Source organism: Thamnophis sirtalis, unplaced genomic scaffold (assembly GCF_051295495.1).
Source record: "Thamnophis sirtalis isolate CommonGarterSnake01/CBP01778 unplaced genomic scaffold, rThaSir2_p1.2 scaffold_7, whole genome shotgun sequence".
Lineage (NCBI taxonomy): Eukaryota > Metazoa > Chordata > Lepidosauria > Squamata > Natricidae > Thamnophis > Thamnophis sirtalis.
This window is the reverse complement of record NW_028261387.1, coordinates 57125255-57146358: the sequence shown is the minus strand read 5'-3', so window position 1 is coordinate 57146358 and position 21104 is coordinate 57125255. Positions and strand designations below refer to the sequence as shown.

At 34.7% G+C, this 21104-nt stretch overlaps 1 protein-coding gene across 3 annotated transcripts in view; it reads right to left on the bottom strand.

Moving 5' to 3' along the window:
* Positions 1-1035: 1035 nt before the first annotated feature.
* Positions 1036-21104, bottom strand: part of RAP1A (RAP1A, member of RAS oncogene family) — an 88039-nt gene continuing 67970 nt past the window's right edge. For all 3 annotated transcript variants that reach the window (XM_087720137.1, XM_087720135.1, XM_087720134.1), the window contains 5 exons: positions 19695-19751; positions 18456-18596; positions 10670-10813; positions 4849-4964; positions 1036-1767 (listed from right to left, as the gene is read on the bottom strand). In XM_087720137.1, coding sequence (XP_087576263.1) covers positions 4878-4964; positions 10670-10813; positions 18456-18596; positions 19695-19751 — 429 coding nt within the window. In that variant the 3' untranslated portion in view covers positions 1036-1767; positions 4849-4877. The remainder of the gene's footprint in view (positions 1768-4848; positions 4965-10669; positions 10814-18455; positions 18597-19694; positions 19752-21104) is intronic.

Here is a 21104-nt window from a genome sequence, read left to right as displayed (position 1 = left end):
CCTAGCTTTCTGGATAACTTTTGTCTGCTACATCAAATTTCTCTGCCTAGTAAAGAGAGCCTACATCAGGGGTTTCTGCAAGAAGTTCAAGAGTTGCAATAGTATCCACAACTAGCTCTTTTTTTACAAATGTTATGACTTTCTTGACTGCTCCTGGCCTAGGTATACATTCTCAGTTCAGCAGAGGAAAAAGTTAAGCCTCACAATGGACAATTAATGATAACATATCACATTTATTACCTATGTTTTTATCCATTAGTAGAAGGTGGCTTAGCTCGCATATTAGAAATTAGGTGATCAAACAGGAGATATAGTTAGAAAAACCATTATTTTACTGAATTTGCATGTTTAACATGATTACTAAAATTCCTGGTCAGCAACTAGAATCTACCTCTCTCCAACAATAGGAAATATTTCAATGAATTATCAGTATTTTTCAATATTACGATCAAAGTTTCTCAATGGGGAAAAGCTTACTCTGTTTTTATATCCACTAGGTGGCACAGGAATACTGTTTATTGGAACCTAAATGACAACTCTCATTATGGAGGACACATGAACCTGAATTGTAGGCAAAAATACAAATCTGAAGTTGTTAAATATTCTTCCCATTCCCACTGCATTGTAGCCCTCGTTCCAAACCACAGTTTTTCAAAAGATTTGTATTATAGGATCCAACATATAAGCAAACTAGAGAACAGATCCGTACTAGTTTCCAGAATTGAAACTTAAAAGGTACCTATGTTCATAATCTACTGGTCCATTATATCTATTTGAATATACTATTACTGTTTAGTTACTGTGTTTGTCTAATACAATGGTGTGAATTCTTTAATGATTGTTTACTTATACAAACATTCTTAACTGCATTTTCAAACCACTTCTGCATGCACTATATGTGCAGTAAGAGACTTTCTGGTACAACCAAAGTGGGAACTACTAGTGTATTTACTTGTATTTACTATTACAAATATTTTTCACCTTTTCAATTAAAAACCGAGACTTGCAACCTAAAAGAGTAACAAACAAACAAAGTGGAAATGTACTAAAATTTAATCAATCATAAAAGCTGTAATTTAATCTGTGACAGTAAAACACAAGAAGCAATATTAGAATTGGTTTAGTATATTATATATTTTAGCTTTCAAAGCCATAGAAATCAGTTATCCCAGTTTATTTTCCTATAAAAGACCCATTTGTTTCCAAAGCATAATGCACAATTTTAATTAGAATATAGGGCAGAATGAAAATAATGATAGTCCATAACTTTTTAAATATAAAATGAAGTCAATGACTTGGAAAGTTATAGCTGCAGTGAGTATGAACAGTATAATTTGTATAGTTGTATCTATCATGATAGATATCAAATATTAATGACTGATCATTTTTAGTGCTTGATGGGCACAGGATTATGGGAAGAGGTCAATATGAAATTATAATAGCAATATCTAACATTTGAAATGCATCCATGCTCTTGTATAATCATACAACTAGAGTCAATTATATTTATTATCACATTGTTAACTGCTATTGCAAAAGAGAAGTACTATTGTCTTTAATTCCAAGAGTTATACACAGAGCAATTTTATTTTCTTATTTTTTTCCTCAGGGACCTTTGTGCAAACCATTGTAAGATCTAATTTCTTCACATAATATATAAAAACAGAAGCCTCTTCAGATATGATGTCAATTTGTGATGTAGCTTTTTTGAATTTCTGGAATGCTGGCACTTTCCAAATTAGGCAACAGTTCTTCATTCCTGCGATCCTAGGTAAAGAAGTCAAAGGGAAACATTACCATCCAAGTCAAAATAGACTTTTTAGGAAAAAAGGATAATGTGAGCTACCAAGAGTCTTATTTACTGTAGCATTGAGTACTCTACCAGTCATCTTCAATCAGCACCAGTGGCAGGGAATTCTGGGATGTTGTCCAATACATCTTGAGTCATTTAAACTGGGAACACTATATTTTTTATTTTTTTATTTACTTTCCAGATTACACACCATGATTTAGGTTTCAGAAAGAAGGACCTCCTACTGGGGAACCTGCTCTTTCTGTATCAATACTCCAACTGGGTAACTTTCTCCCTAAAGATGTTTCATTGGTATAGACAGCACTGTTTAAAATAGTTCTAATTTTCTCATATTTGTTAATGGATTAATCACTGTAAATGTGAGTACAAGCAAACATATACACAAGGGGATTCCCAGTTTCTTTCAACAGCTGTCAGTCCTAGGGGTGAGGAGCCCTTCTGCAATGGTATAGGATTTGAGACAGTAGTTGAGAGATGGGTATAAAGAGGATGGGTCTATGATTTCTGCAGCTGCTGCTTTACCCTTGTGTTATTGACTGCATCTTTTGCCAATAATGATACATATTCATCATAAAACATTTTTCATCAGAAGGTTGGGATGTAAATACTTTAATTCAATAAATTTATTTTTTTCACTGAATGAATGAACTAAAATGTTACAAATATTTATGTAAGCTTCTCAAAAGACCTCAATTCAAGACCCCATTTTCCTCTGAATGCGCAAGATTACCAAACAGAGAAAGAACTAGGACAATAGATGTTGACTATATGGTGCATGCACCCATCCCCAAGTTTCAGCTCTTGCACTGAGCAGGAAAGATAAATCACATGAGTAGAAACACCTTTTAGAGCTTGTATAATAATATTCAGTTTATTCAAGGAAAGTTAAAATACAAAATACCAAAATATTAAAAAAGAAAAAAAGAAAAAGAAAAAATGCTTTAGAAAAAAAATCTAACAATGTACACATTACAATACAATAAATAGCAGAGTTGGAAGGGACCTTGGAGGTCTTCTAGTCCAACCTCCTGCCTAGGCAGGAAACCCTATACCATTTCAGACAAATGGCTATCCAACATCTTCTTAAAAACGTCCAGTGTTGGGGCATTCACAACTTTTGGAGGCAAGCTGTTCCACTGATTAATTGTTCTAACTGTCAGGAAATTTCTCCTCAATTCTAAGTTGCTTCTCTCCTTGATTAGTTTCCACCCATTGCTTCTTGTTCTATACTTGGAAAATAGTGGCAACCCCTGAGATATTGGAACACTGCTATCATGTCTCCTCTAGTCCTTCTTTCTATTAAACTAGACATACCCAGTTCCATCAACCGTTCTTCATATGTTTTAGTCTCCAGTCCCCTAATCATTTTTGTTGCTCTTCTCTGCACTCTTTCTAGAGTCTCCACATCTTTTCTATCCCTCTATTTATGTAGCCTAGAACTGTGTTGGCTTTTTTTGGCAGCTGCTGCACACTGCTGGCTCATACTTAAATGGCTGTCCACTAGGACTCCAAGATCCCTTTCACAGTTATTACTGTTGAGCAAGGTACCACCTATACAGTACCTGTGCATTTCGTTTTTGTTGCCTAAATGTAGAACCTTACTCTTTTCACCATTGAATTTCATTTTATTAGATAGTGTCCAATGTTCAAGTTTGTCAACATCCTTCTGTAGCTTTAGCACATCTTCTGGCGTGTTGGCTATTCCTGCCAGCTTGGTGTCTTCTGCAAATTTGATGAGTTCCCCATTTATTCCCTTATCTAAATCATTGATGAAGATGTTGAAGAGTACTGGGCCTAAAACAGAGCCTTGGAGTACTCCACTGCATATTTCCCTCCATGAAGATGCAGTTCCATTGAGGACTACAAGTTGAGTGCGGTTGGCCAGCCAGTTACAAATCCATCTGGTGGTGATGCTGTCTAACCCACATTCTTCTACTTTATCTAGTAGTAGGTTATGGTCTACCTTATCAAATGCCTTACTGAAGTCCAAGTAAATTACATCGATGACATTACATCCTCACTGGTTGAATGCTGATTAATATAATAATATTAATTCCCCCACTTGCAAAACAGGCCAAATGCATTTTAAACTATTCAACTACTTAATCTGTTTACAAATTATTGGCCTGCTGTCTATATACTTGTTAATCCTTTTAGAGTTTGTAGATTAAAGCTGCAATCATGTCTTCTAACAAATGTATGAAGACATGCCCCAAGCAGTGAGATAGAAATCTTGTGTGTGTGTGTGTGTGTGTGTGTGTGTGTGTGTGTGTGTTCCAGCATAACTCTGGAACACCTCGAGCAATTTCAACAAACTTGGTACACAGATGACTTACTCTTTGGAGAAAAATACTGTGGGGGTAAGATACCCCTAAAACCCCTTGGGGGATGTTACAGCCTGTTGTGCCATACTGTCTTCTACTGTACAGTGCAGTGGAGTTGCCATCGTTAATGGCTTCACAATACTCCACAAGGGGCCTCCTCTGGTAAGATTAGAAATTACGTTTGGTCCGGATATTTTCCCTCTATAAATAAATTCCCGGGCAACACTGAGTTATCAGCAAATAAAACAAGGAATAGGGAGGAAAATAACATCCTAAGATATACTGTAATCCTGAAACTCTTATCTATAATAGAAAAAAAGCAGTTATGGCATGATACTGGCTAAAGAAGGTACAGTATATAAAAGAAGAATAATTTATCAGAAGAAAACACTACACCAAATGTTGTGCATGTCATGTTTACAGTGTGAAAGTTTTGCATCCAGATCTTTTGAAACTAAAGGATGGTTTTTATATGAAGTACTAAATTAGAAAGAATGCTTGCGAAAACTTTACAGAAAACAGCTTTCCACTGCAGCTTCTGTTCCCCAGTCCACAGTTGCTCTTACATAACAGAGTAGCTTCAGGGTAAAGTCAGTAGAAACATGTCTCAAGAAAAGAATAATCGGATTTGACTGTTCAGCCGACAGAGAACTTTGGTAATGAAAGTCTAACCCATCTAGAAGTCCCCCTGAAGGGAATGTGTTTCCTTACCTGGCTCAGAGCTGCTGCATGCTGTGGGTCTAAAGCAGCAGACAAGACTTCTTTTTAGGCTTCTTCTTTTCCACTGGTGTTTTTCTATTTATCTGTCTGACAAGATCATAAAAGATCTACAAAAGAAAGACATAAAAAAGCACCGAGAGCAATTAGAGAGATGGGTCTTACGGAATGGAAACTTCTTACAAAAATTCTATCTTTGTTCTGTCATCAAGTGAGAAAGAAGTGGAAAGGAATCTGATGTCAGAAAGAAGAGTTTGTCACAAAAACACAAGCCAATTCAGTTAAAACAGAGATTTAGTTGATTTCCTACTGGGACTTTCCTAGCCATGGAAACTATGCACATGCAAAACAAAACAAAAAGTGCTCTTCAAATATTCCCATTACTTTAAATGACTATTGCTTCAACAAAGACAGTATCATATCCTAAAAATCCTTTAAAAATAGTACCGTTCTACTAGCTATTTATTGTAAACATTATATGCTACTGTCCATATGTAAATTTTGTACACGTAACACCTTGATGCCATTATAATTATTTGCCTCCTTTTCATTCTCTCTTATAAGAGAGTTAATTTTTGCAGGACGTATGAACACTTTCTGAGAATAGTCAATCTAACAAAAGCTGTGCTAAGTAATCTTAAGAGAAGTCTAACAAATCATTAATGCCAAAGTGTTTCACTTGCAACGCACTGCTCTCAGAGATAGATCATCTTGTATATGCAACTATAAACACAAATGACACATTTTATTGGTATGGGTATAGTCTGGAGAATAAAGGCACCTTCCTCTCTCAGAGATTGCAGACACAAGTTCTTGTAAAAGTCAGCTCTGTAGTAATGCAACCTTCAGGGAAACGTCATTTAAGGCAAAGTTGTCTGTGCTCTCTGAACTTGGTCATTTACTTGTAGATGTTTCATTACCCAACTTGGTAACATCATCAGTATAAGCAATCTAAGCTCAGAGAACACCAAGGACACTATTGTTCAACCCTGAGCCATGTATATTCTCTTCAATTAAAACCTAATTTAACTTATTTTTCCCTTCCAATCCTGCATTGCTATGAAGATTCCCAAAAGCATTGGTATTTTGTGAACTGCAGAATCCAGAAATTAGTACCGATATTATCTTTAAAAGCTCTAAAGTATAACCAGGTATTTTATAAAAGCATGATAAAACCAGCATCTTTTTTACTCAATACAATAATATTCCATAAACAGTTATATGAGTTTCTGATGTCAGCCAAGCAAAACATATCAGCACTCTAATAAGATCAACTTGACTGCTTCTTGCTAGATGTTGATAAAATTTAGAGGTCAATGATTGCAATGAACAGATTTGAGAAAAGATTTTGGAGGAATAGGCAGACAGTACCTACTATCTTTTCTGATAACAATGTCTCAAAGACATTCCATCTTACTACTAATCATTTATTAAGACTATTCAAAATATTTGAACCAGATGTAAGGAAGTGAATTAATACAAAGTAGCTACATCTCTAAAAGTGGCCGTTTCAAGGATCCTCCTATTTTGTTTCCATGTCCTTCAATCTTCACTCAACCAGAAAAGATCCTTAAAGCAACTGCATCTTCTAGAGGATTTAATTTATTAATAATACATTTATTTATTTAAATTATTATTTAATTATGTGAAGTCCCTGATTATTTTTATTTTAATGTAATTGTTAGCAGTTGACTTTAATGTTTTTATTAATAGATTATTTAATTTTTAAACATTCAGGGTTGAGTCATTCACCATTCATGTTTATGAAAAAAAAATTCAAGGTTCTACAAAAATGTAGAATCTGGTAACATGAACTTCAGATTTCAAATGTTTCTTTGAAATCATCATTTGCTTCATGGTTTATGCAACATAATCCTTTTTCCTGGTAAATGAGAGAAATATGTAATCCCGACAGCCCTATATAATATCGTACTGCCAAACCTTTTCTCCCAAAAAGAAAAAAGAATAACCCTCCCCCAAGAATAAGGATTAATATATTTTATTAAAAATTATAAACTTTTGTGAGCTGCAGCTCACTTAATCAAATGCCTAAAGTGGTTACACTGATGTACTGTAGGATTTAAATTGGGATTAGATGTGGGAGGGGGGGAGTTAGTTATGCAAATTCAGTTTACATGTGAGACAGATTACAAGCACCTTATCAATTAACAACTGCAATTTGGATTACCAAACTGAGAATTGTCTTATCAAACAATTAGCTTGGATGAAAGAAGGGATATTACTGCAAAATACAAGAATACATTGGAGGGTCATTATTTGCAACTAGGTTGGCATGCTTTTTTGTGGTATAGTAAAAGTAAGGAAGGGATGGTAAGCAAAGCAACCCAAACTGTGTATTATAATCTATTAAATGAAATAATAAATGTATAAGAATGACAAATGTAAAGAAGAATAACAATTATGTGAATGTATACTTAAAACGGTATGTAAGAGAACAATATATATATATTTTTTGGGAGGAAACAACTGCAATGTGTTAAAACCAGTTGAGTTTGTTGAGACTTTTTAAGATTGTGTGAAATGTTTGATATAAATGATTTCGGTAATCTCTCATTCAATAGTACTATTAAAGTCTCACTTTTCCAAATGAAATAATGTATCCAGGGAGATTGAAATGCTTTGATACTATTAGTAAAAGCAGACAGTATATTTAAGCCTTAACTTCATACTCTCAAATGATAGAATAAGACATCCAGATTCTTTAGATTTGTTAAAAAATATTGATTGCAACAAAAGAAGCAAGAAAAAATGAGCTCCTAGAAATGTTATCCACCAGATATATTAGACTTTAAGTTTATAATTCATACTTAGATCTTAATTTTCTTTAATTATTCTACTTGTGAAGGATGGGAACCAGAAGTCCAATTTTTCCTTTCCTAAGGAAGGAAAGTTGACTCCTCTTTTATTCTATTGTTCAGAAATAGATTGGCAAAAAGTGTGCTTTCCATAATGGATCTTATTTAAGAAAATCAAAGCAAGTATAACAACAGCTCTTTTGGATAAAAACTCTTTTTGATTTTGAAAAATGGAAATTACAAGAGGAAGTCACTTCTTGCTTCCAAAACATAAAATAATAATGTAATCTTTAGCAGTTCCACAATCTTGGCAGAGTGCAAAGAATATTAAAGGTCAGTACAGAAACTAGTCTTCTCAAAAAAGAAAAATGAAACAGAGCAAGAGATGGGAAAGAGAAGAGCAACAAGAAAAATAAGGGAATACATATTTTCATCTTCAAAATAAATGCAGACAAGTACATTAAAAACTTCATTCATTACAGTTTCCCTGAAAATAAGACAAGATCTTATTTTCTTTTGAACCCCCCCCCCCCAATAAGCACTTGGCCTTATTTTTGGGGAGGTTATTTTTGAGGAGCAGGAGGTGGCCAGCGTGGTCTCCTCATGGTTGCTGCTGTGTTGCAATATTTTTGGGGGAGGGCTTATTTTAGCGCATAGCGCAAACCAGATTGGGCTTATTATCTGGGAAGGTCTTCTTTGGGGGAAACAGGGGAGATGAGAATGTCTATTTAATTTATTAGTGCAATTACTAAGCTTAGTAACCAATAGGCAATTCATGTTCTCCTGTTAACCGTGTTAACTTTTGGAGTTCTTTTTGGAGATTCTAAATCTTGTATTTCTAGTCTTAGCAAGACACATTACTACCAATCTTGCACAATTTGATAGTTTCCCATTGCACTGTATTACAACTTCATTATTACAGCCAGAATGGCAACTTAAGAAAACCTGCCCTGTATATCTTATCATTCAGGCATATATTTAATATCTTGCTGATTCTGTTGTGAAGATGGCACACTGTACTTGGACAGGGCTGCACTCAATTTTAAGGACCAGGTTCACAACTTGAAGGTCCTCCTCGATGTGGCACCATTGCTAGACAGTGTGTTTATCATATTCAGATGAGTGAAACCAGGCTATAGTAATCTCAAGGTTGGATTACTACAAATGTCCACTTGCAGGATGGCTATTAATGATGGATGAGAAATCACAGTTGACCCAGAATGCAACAACATGGGTGACAAGCAAGGGTGTACCATATATATTAAAACTATTTAAAAAATATTAAAACCATGTTCATAGATGTCCATGAGATGTGTGTAGACATGTTAAATTATTATTTTGCTATCCAGAGCCAATGGAGTTGGGTGGCATTATAAACTAGTTACTTAAAAAAAATTTGCGCTCAGGTCTATTTCTATGAATTTGTTCATTTAGAATCCAAGTCAAAGAATGTAAAAAATACAACATATCATTTAATATATACGTGTGTGTGTGTGTGTGTGTGTGTGTGTGTGTGTATGTATGTACAGGGCGGGGCATAACCTTTTCCTAGGGGGTCACAGCAACACTTGTAATAACAACACAAATAATTCATACACCATTCGAAAGCCCATCAAAAACTGAGTTTATTGACATGATTTAATAGTCAGTATGACCACCATTAGCCCTTCGAACAGCATTCAAACGAGGTGGATAAGAACACAACAAATCTTCAAACAGTTCCGTTCGATTTTCCAGATTTTTCAACACAGTTTCCAAATTCATTCTCAAAGTTTCAACCGAAACAAATTTAACATTTAATAGCTCATTCAATTCAGTTTTTTATGGGCTTTAAAATGAGGTGTTGCGGAAGTTGTAAACTGCTGTCGATCTTGCTGTGACCCCCTAGGAAAAGGTTATGCCCCGCCCTCTGGAAAATCTGGAAAATCGAACGGAACTGTTTGAAGATTTGTTGTGTTCTTCCACCTCGTTTGAATGCTGTTCGAAGGGCTAATGGTGGTCATACTGACTATTAAATCGTGTCAATAAACTCAGTTTTTGATGGGCTTTCGAATGGTGTATGAATTATTTGTGTTGTTATTACAAGTGTTGCTGTGACCCCCTAGGAAAAGGTTATGCCCCGCCCTGTATGTATGTATGTATGTATGTATGTAAAAAACCCTGTAAAATTAACCATTTACTGAAGGTACCAAACAGTTATAAGTACTGTAAAGCTATAAATAAAAAAAACAACAACAATGCTACTGCCTTCAAAATACCCGGGTATTCATCATTTAATAAGAATAACTCCATCTTTTCATCAGGAGTCAAAGATATTTCTCCTCAGACATTTGTTTTGTCTTGTTAATGAAATAATAGAATGGTGGTCATACTGACTATTAAATCGTGTCAATAAACTCAGTTTTTGATGGGCTTTCGAATGGTGTATGAATTATTTGTGTTGTTATTACAAGTGTTGCTGTGACCCCCTAGGAAAAGGTTATGCCCCGCCCTGTATGTATGTATGTATGTATGTAAAAAACCCTGTAAAATTAACCATTTACTGAAGGTACCAAACAGTTATAAGTACTGTAAAGCTATAAATAAAAAAAACAACAACAATGCTACTGCCTTCAAAATACCCGGGTATTCATCATTTAATAAGAATAACTCCATCTTTTCATCAGGAGTCAAAGATATTTCTCCTCAGACATTTGTTTTGTCTTGTTAATGAAATAATAGAATTTATTATCACTTCTGCATTAAGAAGAAAACATTAACAGGCAGCAATGTAGGCTTATATGCTTTGATGGGGCAATTATCATTTTTAATTAATTGAATTTTTGGAACAAAAATATCAATGGTGATTATCTGAAAAGCTTTTTTTAGACTGGCACATGAAAGGGAACATTTCTGAGAAACTCTACTGGCAAAATGCAATAGAAATATACAAATAGAAAATACATTCATGTTTACAAGCCAGGTAATACAATGGGTTCTGAAAAATCAACCAATATTACCTCGTTAACATTGATTTTAGACTTTGCAGATGACTCTAGAAAGGCACAGTTACACCACTGTCTTGCTAAATTCTGTCCCTGTTCTTTGCCAACTACTCGTTCATCTTCCAAATCACATTTATTGCCAACCAGAATCATGGGCACCTGTACAAAGAGAAAAGAAAGGTATGTAACTGACAATAAAATAAATGCTTAAGTTCCTTATTTTGGGCTGGTCTGAAAAAAAAATTCTGGCTAGTTTCCTGTCATGAGAAAGTAAACATATCAATGAACTTTCCAAACATTCATATCTTTTTTTAATAGTTGGAAAAACAATTCATAATTTTCAGGGCAATGTAATCAGGATAATATCAAAAGATGAAAAGGTTTTGTTTGCTGGTGTTTAATGCACAATCCCATCTTTAGTTTACTAGGTCTACTTCATTTAATTTCTAAAGAATACAGGGATTTTGCGTTTGTTCAGCTATGCATTATTATTACTATTATAAGCTTTCCTCCCACCATCACAAGTTATATGAAGGTGAAAAATTCTATTAAAACAAAAAAGATACGTACACAGGGAGACAGACAAGACCCTCAGTTTTAATCTTCATTGAATATAACACCCCCAAAGGAGTTTGTGAAGTCTGATAGCACACTAATTGAGGTGCTGAACCTGTGACAAGGGATATTCTAGTTTCCTCTGAACCCATCAAATGATTGGGGCTAACCATGCTCTCTCAGTCAAGTTTACCCATTAAAAGATTGCTAAATACACTGCTTTGAGCTCCCAGGGGAAAAATTAAGTAGATATTAATACACCTCTCTTTCCCCAAAAAAGATCGTATAATAGGTGGACATCTCTACCTATTTGTTTTGCAATTCTATAATAGAATCACCATTATTCACAAGTTATGTTTGCAGAAACAAAATGAGGAACAGAATACATTAAAATGCATTACTATTAATTCTTTCCATCAACAGAGATCTTTGTTCCTCTATTTGACCATTTCCCGAGTGTAGTTTTTTTTTAAGCAAAACTTTTTTATTTTCCATTTTCATAACATATAATCACATGTATACTATTACATAGCCAATATCATATTGTACTAATTATTAATTACATCAGTTCGTCTTGCCATCAACTCTCGGAAAGAAAAAAGAAAAAAGAAAGAAAACCAATTATTGACTCCTCTGCTCTCCATGCACCCTGTTTATGCCTTATCCACCCCTTTCTTCTGCCTGTCTCCTCCCCGTCTACTTCCTTTCTTCCCTCACATCCTTTTCTACTCTACTTCCCCTTCCTTTCTCCTTCTCCTCTCTCCTCTTTCCACTCCTCCTTATTCTCCTCATCTTCCCCCCCTTTCCATCTCTCCTATCCCTCTATTCCTATCTTTCTTCTCTCCTCTACTTCCCACTCTTCCTCTCATTCACTTGGTGTATTTCAGCTTCTGAGCAAACTCCATTCTGTGTTGATGGTATTTATACTTCCATTTCAATATACATAACATATCTTAGTTTTAAAGATAAAATAAGAGAAAACAGTATACATGTACAATCATATTATTTTAAAACCTAACACCCCTCCTCAAGCCTAATATACTTCCCTCCCTCCCACCCTCCCCCCCCCAGCCGCCCCCCAACCTTCCCTCCCTTGACTTCCCAGAACCAATAAACGGTATAAATCTTTAACAAAAACAGTTTAAAATATATTTGAAAAAAAGAATAAGAAATTAATAACATCTTTAAATTGAACTTAGCTTCTCCTTGTTAGGCTAACACTAAACAATTTATATCCTTCCTAATCTTAATCATACGCTATCTGGAATTTCTTAGTCCCATATTTGTTTTGAGTATAATCAATCCATTTTTCCAGTCTCGTTTATATCTCTTGTTTGAGTAGTCCTTAAGATAGTGCAGATTCCCAAGTGTAGATTAAAAGGAAAATCTTACACAAGCAAATAAGGTATTTTAAAAGAAAGCTCTGAAATATTAACCAATCAAAATCAAGCTATTTTGGAGACTGCAAAATTCAAAAGTCAGTTCTGAAAATATTAATTACAGTAGGCAATCTACAAATGGTCATTAGTTTAAAAAAGTGAAACAAATATTGCTTCCCCCTTCTTCCAAAATATCCTACAGACACACAATGCAGTACACAATAGACTGACATTTGCAACAACATTATGAAATCCTGAGAGATGGAGTCTGTCAGAGTCTGCAGTCTGGCCCTCGAGTCTTGATGTTCTGATTTTACATTCTATTTCAAATTGAATTGAATTGAAAATTGAATTATATTTTGTTTTAATTAGATTACATTTGCATTTACTGCAGTTCAATTCAAACATCAAAAGGAGATGTATAAATCCCAATGAGTTCATGAAAAGGGAAGAAACTTTGACACTAGTTTTGAACTTCAACCCCCAGTTTCATATATTTGAACAGTAGACACTGAGCTTCGCTTAATAAAGATCCTGCCAAATTAAGGATGTTTGAGGGGGGAAATTACAAAGCAGGAAATTACAAAGAATTACTTTTTTCAACATTAGTTCTTACAGTTTGATGGAATGCAATCTATTAAATATACCATACCCTAAACTTTCTATACTCTAGAAAAGGATGGCACTTCATAAAGAACTGGGAGCTGAGGTAAAAAGCTAAAGGATTTTACAAAAGAAATTATCTCTAAGGTTTGTCATGAGCTCAGATAATTTAAAGATCATGAACAAAAATGTAAATAACGATGACTTTTGTACTTGCTAGCAAGTCTATAAAATGAACATCTAAAGGAGTTGTTTTATATTCCGAAGCAAATACAAAAACTACTGTCACTATTTTTTTTGTTGAGAGCCAACATACAGTACCTGAGGCTGGCCTGACTATTTCAATTAAAACCTGACCCACAGAATGTGAGAGTGGAAAGAAAAAAGGAGATTACTCTATAAATGTTGGTCCTAACAGCATTTTTAAACCTGGCTAAACTGGACAGGATATTGGAAAATCCATGTTTAACCATGGATAATGATAATGGTGTTTCCATTTCTGGGTGACTATCAGATAGAGAGATAATTTCCACACATTGACAAAATTTGCTTTTTTGTAGGAGACAGATAAGTGATGAACATGAATAGGACCCACTTCTCAGCAAGCTTTTTATGCTTTGTGAAATTCCGTCATTTTAGCTTGCATACCTGTGCTTCAAATTACAACCTAATAATGAATATTGAACAGGTTCTGAATTTAAGTAAAGTATGAACATTGTGGTGCTACATATTCTCAACCAATGTTCCCTCTAATTTTTTTTCAGTGTGTGCGGAAAAGTATAGTGTTTAAGCGGCATATTTTCATGCCTGAGCACCTGAATTTTTTTCACAGATGTTTCACAGAGCAATTGATTTGTAGGATCTGAATTGGAATGGAGAAAAATGGTTTGTGTGTGTGTGTGAGAGAGAGAGGGGGGGGGAGGGGGATCCGGTAAGGGAACTGCGCCTATTTAGAAAAGAAGGTAAATTATTGCAAACATGATCAGTCAAAGATAAGTATGGAGACAGGTTGGGCGGTAGAGAGAAGGTGATAAAAGAGTGGGAGAGAGGACGAAAAAAGGGAAGAGAGAAAGAAAGAGACAGAGGGGAGAGAAAGTGACAGAAGAGTGGGAAAGAAGGAGAGAGAAAGAGAGACAAAGAGAAAGAGGGTGAGAGAGACAGAGAGTGACAAAGAGAAGGGAGAAGGAGAGAGAAAGTGATAGAAGAATGGAAAAGGAGAAAGAGAAGAGAGACAAAGAGAAAGAGGATGAAAGAGAGAGACAGAGAGAGAAGAGAGGAAGAGGAAAGAGTAAGAGAGAACATCTCATTTCAACCCTGAGGTGCCAATATTCTCTTTGATTGGTAATATTATTTGTCCATTTACTATCAAATACTCTCATTTCTCCTTAAGTTCATCAAGAATTCCCTTCTTTTTATTGAATTTATCACAATATCTTGAGAATAACTTTTTCAGCACAGCTTTACAGGTATTTAAAATATATAGTAATTTAGGTCAGGTTTTCAGAACATTAGTCTACTATTTATAAGTCACTAAGTGCAAAGAAAAAGAATTCAGAAAGTTGGCTTCCCTTTTTGTAATTGCCTATTGCCTGCTTAATTTTCTACCTACATTTTTGATAACTGATATTCACTGTTGACCCAAGAAGCCCATGGTAGAAAGAAACCCTCCCTATGAACGTTGTTGGTTTCCATGGAATGAAGTTTGATCTTTTTCTCAACCATACAGTAGCATATTCTTTCTAAGGAGGATATAATCAATATAGTCCATAATTGCCTATCAATCTAACAGTATGGCAATTGACAATCTCCTCATATTTCAACTCTAACCCTTTCAGTCTTAAAGGTTTGGTGAGGAGAAATCCAAAAATTCTTTTAAAGAGGAAAAAATGCTTGCACAATTGCACCCATGGAGACATGTATATATACAACACACAAAGAAACAAACTTAACAAAGTGCTAAGTCTGCCCACCAACTAACTAACTCTCTCTCTCTGTCTCTCTCTCTCTGTCTCTCTCTCTCTCTGTCTCTCTCAAATGGCAAATCTGAGCAGCCGCTGCTGGGAGCCCGTCCCATGCCTTCTCCCAACCCCCACACCCCCTTTCTCAGCTACTTTCTGCCTTGTGAACCTAGAAGTGATTGCTGTCTCCAGGCTGGCTCTCCTCTCCTATTATCGTGTCTTACAAAAACCACTGCGCGGCAATTGGAAACTGCTGCGCTGTGTTTTGTTGCCACATGCGCGGCCGTGGACCTGCGCTCCTTAGAGGGAACACTGTTCTCAACTACTGCACACTGATCGTATTCAACTTACTTCAAGCTGACTATTAACATTGTTTTGAAAATGTAATATTCCAAATAGAAGAGAAAGCATTTTGATTAAAAGAAGTTATACTATATTTTAAAGTCATTCATGTCCCCTGGCATTGCCATTCACAACAGTACAAATGAGAACATTTTAGCATATTAAAGCCTGAAAAGTAATGTGTTAGTAAAAAAGGAAAATCAGAAACAAGCAGAATTATGGAACTAGTGTTCAATTTAATTCATTTAGATTGAAGACTAGTGTCATCTGATAAAAGTATCACTTCATGGGTGAAAACGGCTTCGCAAGCTATAGGACTTTGACTTAGATGCTTAGAAAAGAATTGGATTTCAAGGGCTCTGTAAGAAAACTAATCCCTATTTTAAGGAAGATTAGTTTTACAAGTACCTTTTTTAGATATCTACTTAAGCCAGAATGGGTAGCAAAAGCTTATAGAAAAGAAAATGAAACAATGATTGGTATAACATTAGAAAAGCAGAAATATGCAACTAAAATCCCTCTACTCATGTATCTTAGTAGGTAATTCTTCAACAATAACAATTTAAATATAGTATTTTCTGATTTCAAAATAAAGCCATCTTCAGCCTTATCACATCTAATTTGTTAGACAGAGACTGAAATATATTATCCAGTTCCACTTCTTCATTTTGACTTCCCTACTCTGACAGAGAAGATTTGAAAGTAAACTTCACCATTAATTTTATTCATCTCCGTAGCAGGTAAGTTTATAACTAAATTCATAAAAACAGAATTATGATTCCATTTCAAGCAAAGGAAAGTTAGGTCCTCATTTCTCATTTGTGATTCAACTCTAGAATGCCTGGAAAAGACCAGATTAGATCAATATTATCACATTAATAGTAAAATATACTGCCAAAATAATGTATATTTTGTGTAATTGATATTTCTAGGATAAACTACTGAATTCTTGATATTTTTCCTATTAAAAATTATTTCCATTTGCAATGGAACTATGTAGTCTTCACTGCAGCCTTAGTTATTCCAATTTTTGGGAAAGGAAAAAATACATAGTATTCCAGCTTTAACCAGCTTCCTGCTGGTTTGGGCAGGAAAAAAATGTTTTAAAAAGTGAAAAAAGCTTTTGATAATTGCGCAGATCAGCTGTGAGTTGCACGATTGTCAAAAGCTTTTTTTTTTACTACTCGTTCGCTGAACCAACGACAATAATTCCTACTGGTTCGTGCAAATGTGTATGTGTATCCCTGACAAACACATCTTCTTGTTATCACTGTTTGTTATCACTTGTTGTCCCATTTAGTAGATAAAATACTAAATAGCAATTCAGCTCCCAGAGAAAGGTAGGAAGATGCTTATATTATAAAACAAATATAGCAATGTCGTTTCCTGTCTATAGTAAGAATTGGCAACTTGTTAATGCTTCTACCAAAGCTTATGCAATAAGTAAGTAGTTTACCATAAAGAGAAAAAAAGGGAAGAAGGGCGGTCATTTTGGTTGGAAAATGAGTTATTTAATTAACGTATTTATATTCACACACACACACACAAACATTCACACACATCACTAGACTATGGATGGAAGAGTAGCAAATGTTTTTAAATGTGACCAAAAACAGCTCAAATACTGAAGAATCCTTAGCCAAACTAAGTAATAGAAACATTACTTCTGAATATAAAATTTTGTACAACCACTCTAAGCGCAAAATAGGTCGTACCTGGCTCAACACTAGTGACTATAACAGGGATCTAGGTGACTTAATGGATAACTACTTAAGTATGAGCCAGCAGTGTGCTGCAACTCCCCCCCTTCCCTCCCCCAGCAATTCTAGGCTGCATCAACAGAGAGATAGTTTCAAAATCACATGAAGTGATAGTACTATTTTATAGTGCACTGGTGCTGAGGCTGTACAAAGAATGCAGAACGGTTGTGGGAACTAGGTATGTCTAGTCTAACGAAGAAAAGAACTAAGAGTGACATGATTACAGTGTTTCATGGGCTGTCACACAGAAAAGGGGAAGGGGGTGTCAATCTATTCTCCAAAGCATCTGAGAGCAGGACAAGAAGTAACGGATGGAAGATTATCACAGACTCATCAAACCAAGAATTAAGGAGTAATTCCCTGACAGTGAGAACAATAATCAGTGGAATGCTGTGCCTCTAGAAGTTGTGCATCCACCAATACTAGAGGTTTTTGAAGAAGAGATTGGATTACTGCTTGTCCAGAATGGCATAGGGTGACCTGCTTGAGCAGGAGGTTGGAGCAGAAGACCTCTAAGGCCTTTTTCAACCTTGTTATTCTATGAATTTCGTTTTCACCAAATGGAATTGAATACTATGTCATTAAGCCACATTCTGGAAGTCACTTCTCCAAATTAGGAGTACCAGAAAGAAAGAAAAACCCTGTGTTGCTATAAGTTAATGAAGGATTATTTACTGTAAGTGCAACATTTAAAATTGTTATGCAATTAGGTTTGGTAGTACTTTTGATTCTTTAATTTACCAATAATTTTATGCAGTTTTTAAAAAGCCACAAAATAGTTGTAAGGGTAATTAGAAACATTTCTTATTAAGAGTGACAAATGCATCTCTAGGTAAAAAAAAGTAATGGAACTAAATGAGTCTTTGAGAACACTAGCAACATAGTTCAGTGGAAGCTGATGCTTTGGGAGGACAGGATGGGGCATCTAGCTTAATGGTCAACTTGTCTATAGCAAAAGATATGCAATGACCCTTTACTACATGATTTGAATTTTTCCAGAGTTCAGTACCCATTCAAGATGCTGAACATTGGTGACTAATTCTCCAGTAATAGCCACATAAAAAATGTTCAATCAATTGAGAATGTTATTGCATCATACAAAATATTTAGAACAGTTTTTCAATCACATAGACACTGCACAAAAACAGATGGTGCCTTGTTTAAAAATGCTACATTTCATAAGACAAAAACCCTCTTTACTCACATCTTCAGTGTCCTTGACCCTTAAGATCTGTTCCCTCAGGTCTTGTAGGTCATTGAACGTGGACTGTGCTGTAATAGAATAAACTAGTGCAAATCCTTGACCATTCTTCATATACAGATCCCTCATTGCGGTAAATTGCTCCTGTAATCAATATATACATATATTTAAAAATTAACTATTCAAAAGAGTTAGCTCATGTTAAACCAGACACAAAAGTGCCATTGTTAATGTTGAAATTTTCACTCTGCTCTTCTAGAAAACCAATGAAGCATGCAAATGTATTTTTAATGATACCCTGTTTCTCAGAAAATAAGACCTCCCTGGATAATAAGCCCAATCGGGCTTTTGAGCACAAGTGCTGAAATAAGGCCTCCCTGAAAATACTGCAACACACCTGCAGCCATGAGGTGACCATGCTCACTGCCTCCTGCACCTCAAAAATAATAAGACCTCCCCAAAAATAAGCCAAATGCTTATTCCGGGGGTCAAAAGAAAATAAGACCCTGACTTATTTTTAAGGAAACACGGTATCAATTATTTCAATGTAATTTTTGAAAATTTAGAAATGAAAAAAAATGTATCCCAAACAATGATGTTCTCCACTGTTGATTTAGGATTTATCTTATATTTTACATACATATTTTACATGAGTGTGCCTCTATTTTTTCCAGTGAAAGACAATTGTGTAATATTCCAACTAGATTCTTCTTTCTTCTCTCTTATATACACTTACACAGCACAACTGAAACAACCAGCTAGCTCTAGAAAACTGTAGTCAGACCATATGTTATGGGAATACATAGCTTCAGATCAAATCTATTAACTTCTGCTGTAAAGACTAATGCTGTATTAAAATACAGGAAGGTCAATATTAATGTGGAGATTAACTCCATATTAATCTGCTTTTCAATTAACATTAACCCTAGCTAATGACCATAACAGGTTGGTCTGGTAAGAGTCCTACAAGTGACCAAAGTTAAGTTTTAGTTAAGCAAAGCTAAAGTATTCCAGAATTGGGTAAATATTTTTAAAATATTATTGGAATAGATCATGAGATTCCAATTTATTTCTTATAAAAGCAATCTTAAATATGTAACTGCATGTGAACTACTCTTGAATATATTATAAGCAAAATTAGACTAAGGAAGATAGATACATTCTCCTAAACACTAGTTCTCAAGTTCTTGCTTCCGTCTTCAAATGGAAGTATTTCAAAATGTATTATAGATTTGTACTTACTGTCCCTGCTGTATCGAGGATTTCAAGCATACATTGTTGGCAATCTACTTCCACTTGCTGAAAAGTAAAGGAACAAGACACATAAAAATTCAGTGCTTTAGACCACAACTATAGTGAGACATGATCACAGGTTTTTACAAATACACAGATTAATCAATATAGTTTGTTATTCTACAAATTCTCCAATTTGTTAGAATAACAACATGGTTTTTAGTAGTGTGCTTTGCACATTACTCTAAACCAGTTTGTTTAGCTATGTTATACTGAATACAAAGTTTTGCACAATACACTATTAGCCATAGCTTCCCAACTACACAGGAGACAATTGTACTAAGATGAAACCAAAAAAGCTATATTATGGTTTAATGCATTGGATGAACCCAATCTTTGCCAAACTTCTATATGTTTTGGCAGGAACTTACTGAGACAATTTCATTTAGCAATATCTAATGTTTGTAAAACAAAGAACAGTTTTTTCTAGCTTTACCACAGGTTGCCAATTTGAAATTAAACATATTAAAGCATGTCTTTGATTATTCATATGTCAAGCTTTACTAGAATACTTATCCAAATGGACAATTGTACTCATTTTTGGAAGTTTTTTATTAGACAGTGTTGACATGTATTATAATCACCAGTAAAAATGTCTGAAATGAAATTATAAAGGACTTTATCTACCTTGTGGGTTTTATAAATGTTGTGGCTTGTAGTTACAAATTACTGCAATAATTATAATTGGGGAATATAAGTCACATACTTTGTATAAAAAATCTTTCATATAATTAGTTAGCTTGTGTTACTTTTACAAGTTGAAAATTCACATACTGTTGAAAATTCACATACAAGTTGAAAATTCACATACTGAAAAAAATGTTTTCCCCAAATAACTTCAACTCAATTGAAAATTAGCTGAGAGTACACTAATACTGTAAGCATAGAGATATTTTTTAAAAAAAACCCGCTATACTTTTATGGTGGAACCATCTTAAATTTCTTCTTCAGGTCACATAAACATGAAAAATTAATATGCTATAAGTAAATAGCTTTAACAAATTCTGATTTACATATTTCATCTGATATTGTAAAATATGCCTGCATTAACTCTAATTTCATTCCATGGAATTGTTGGTATTAACATATGTGGCTGCAACAGGCTTCTAATAAAGAATTCTTTGGAAAGAGGCTTTGGAAAGATGGCTGATTATTTCAGAAACTGATTGAGCCCTTTTTTCAAAGACCATTCCCCACTTTATACCAACAAATCACTGTTAAATCTATTTATCTTATGAGTATAATTTGCTCCAACACCCCTTTTGGAGCAAATATCTGTTTTTGTTTGCAGTGAAATGAAATGGAAGAAGAATCAAGGGTTTTTTCCCTGAGGGTCATGATTCTAGTTCAGATCATATC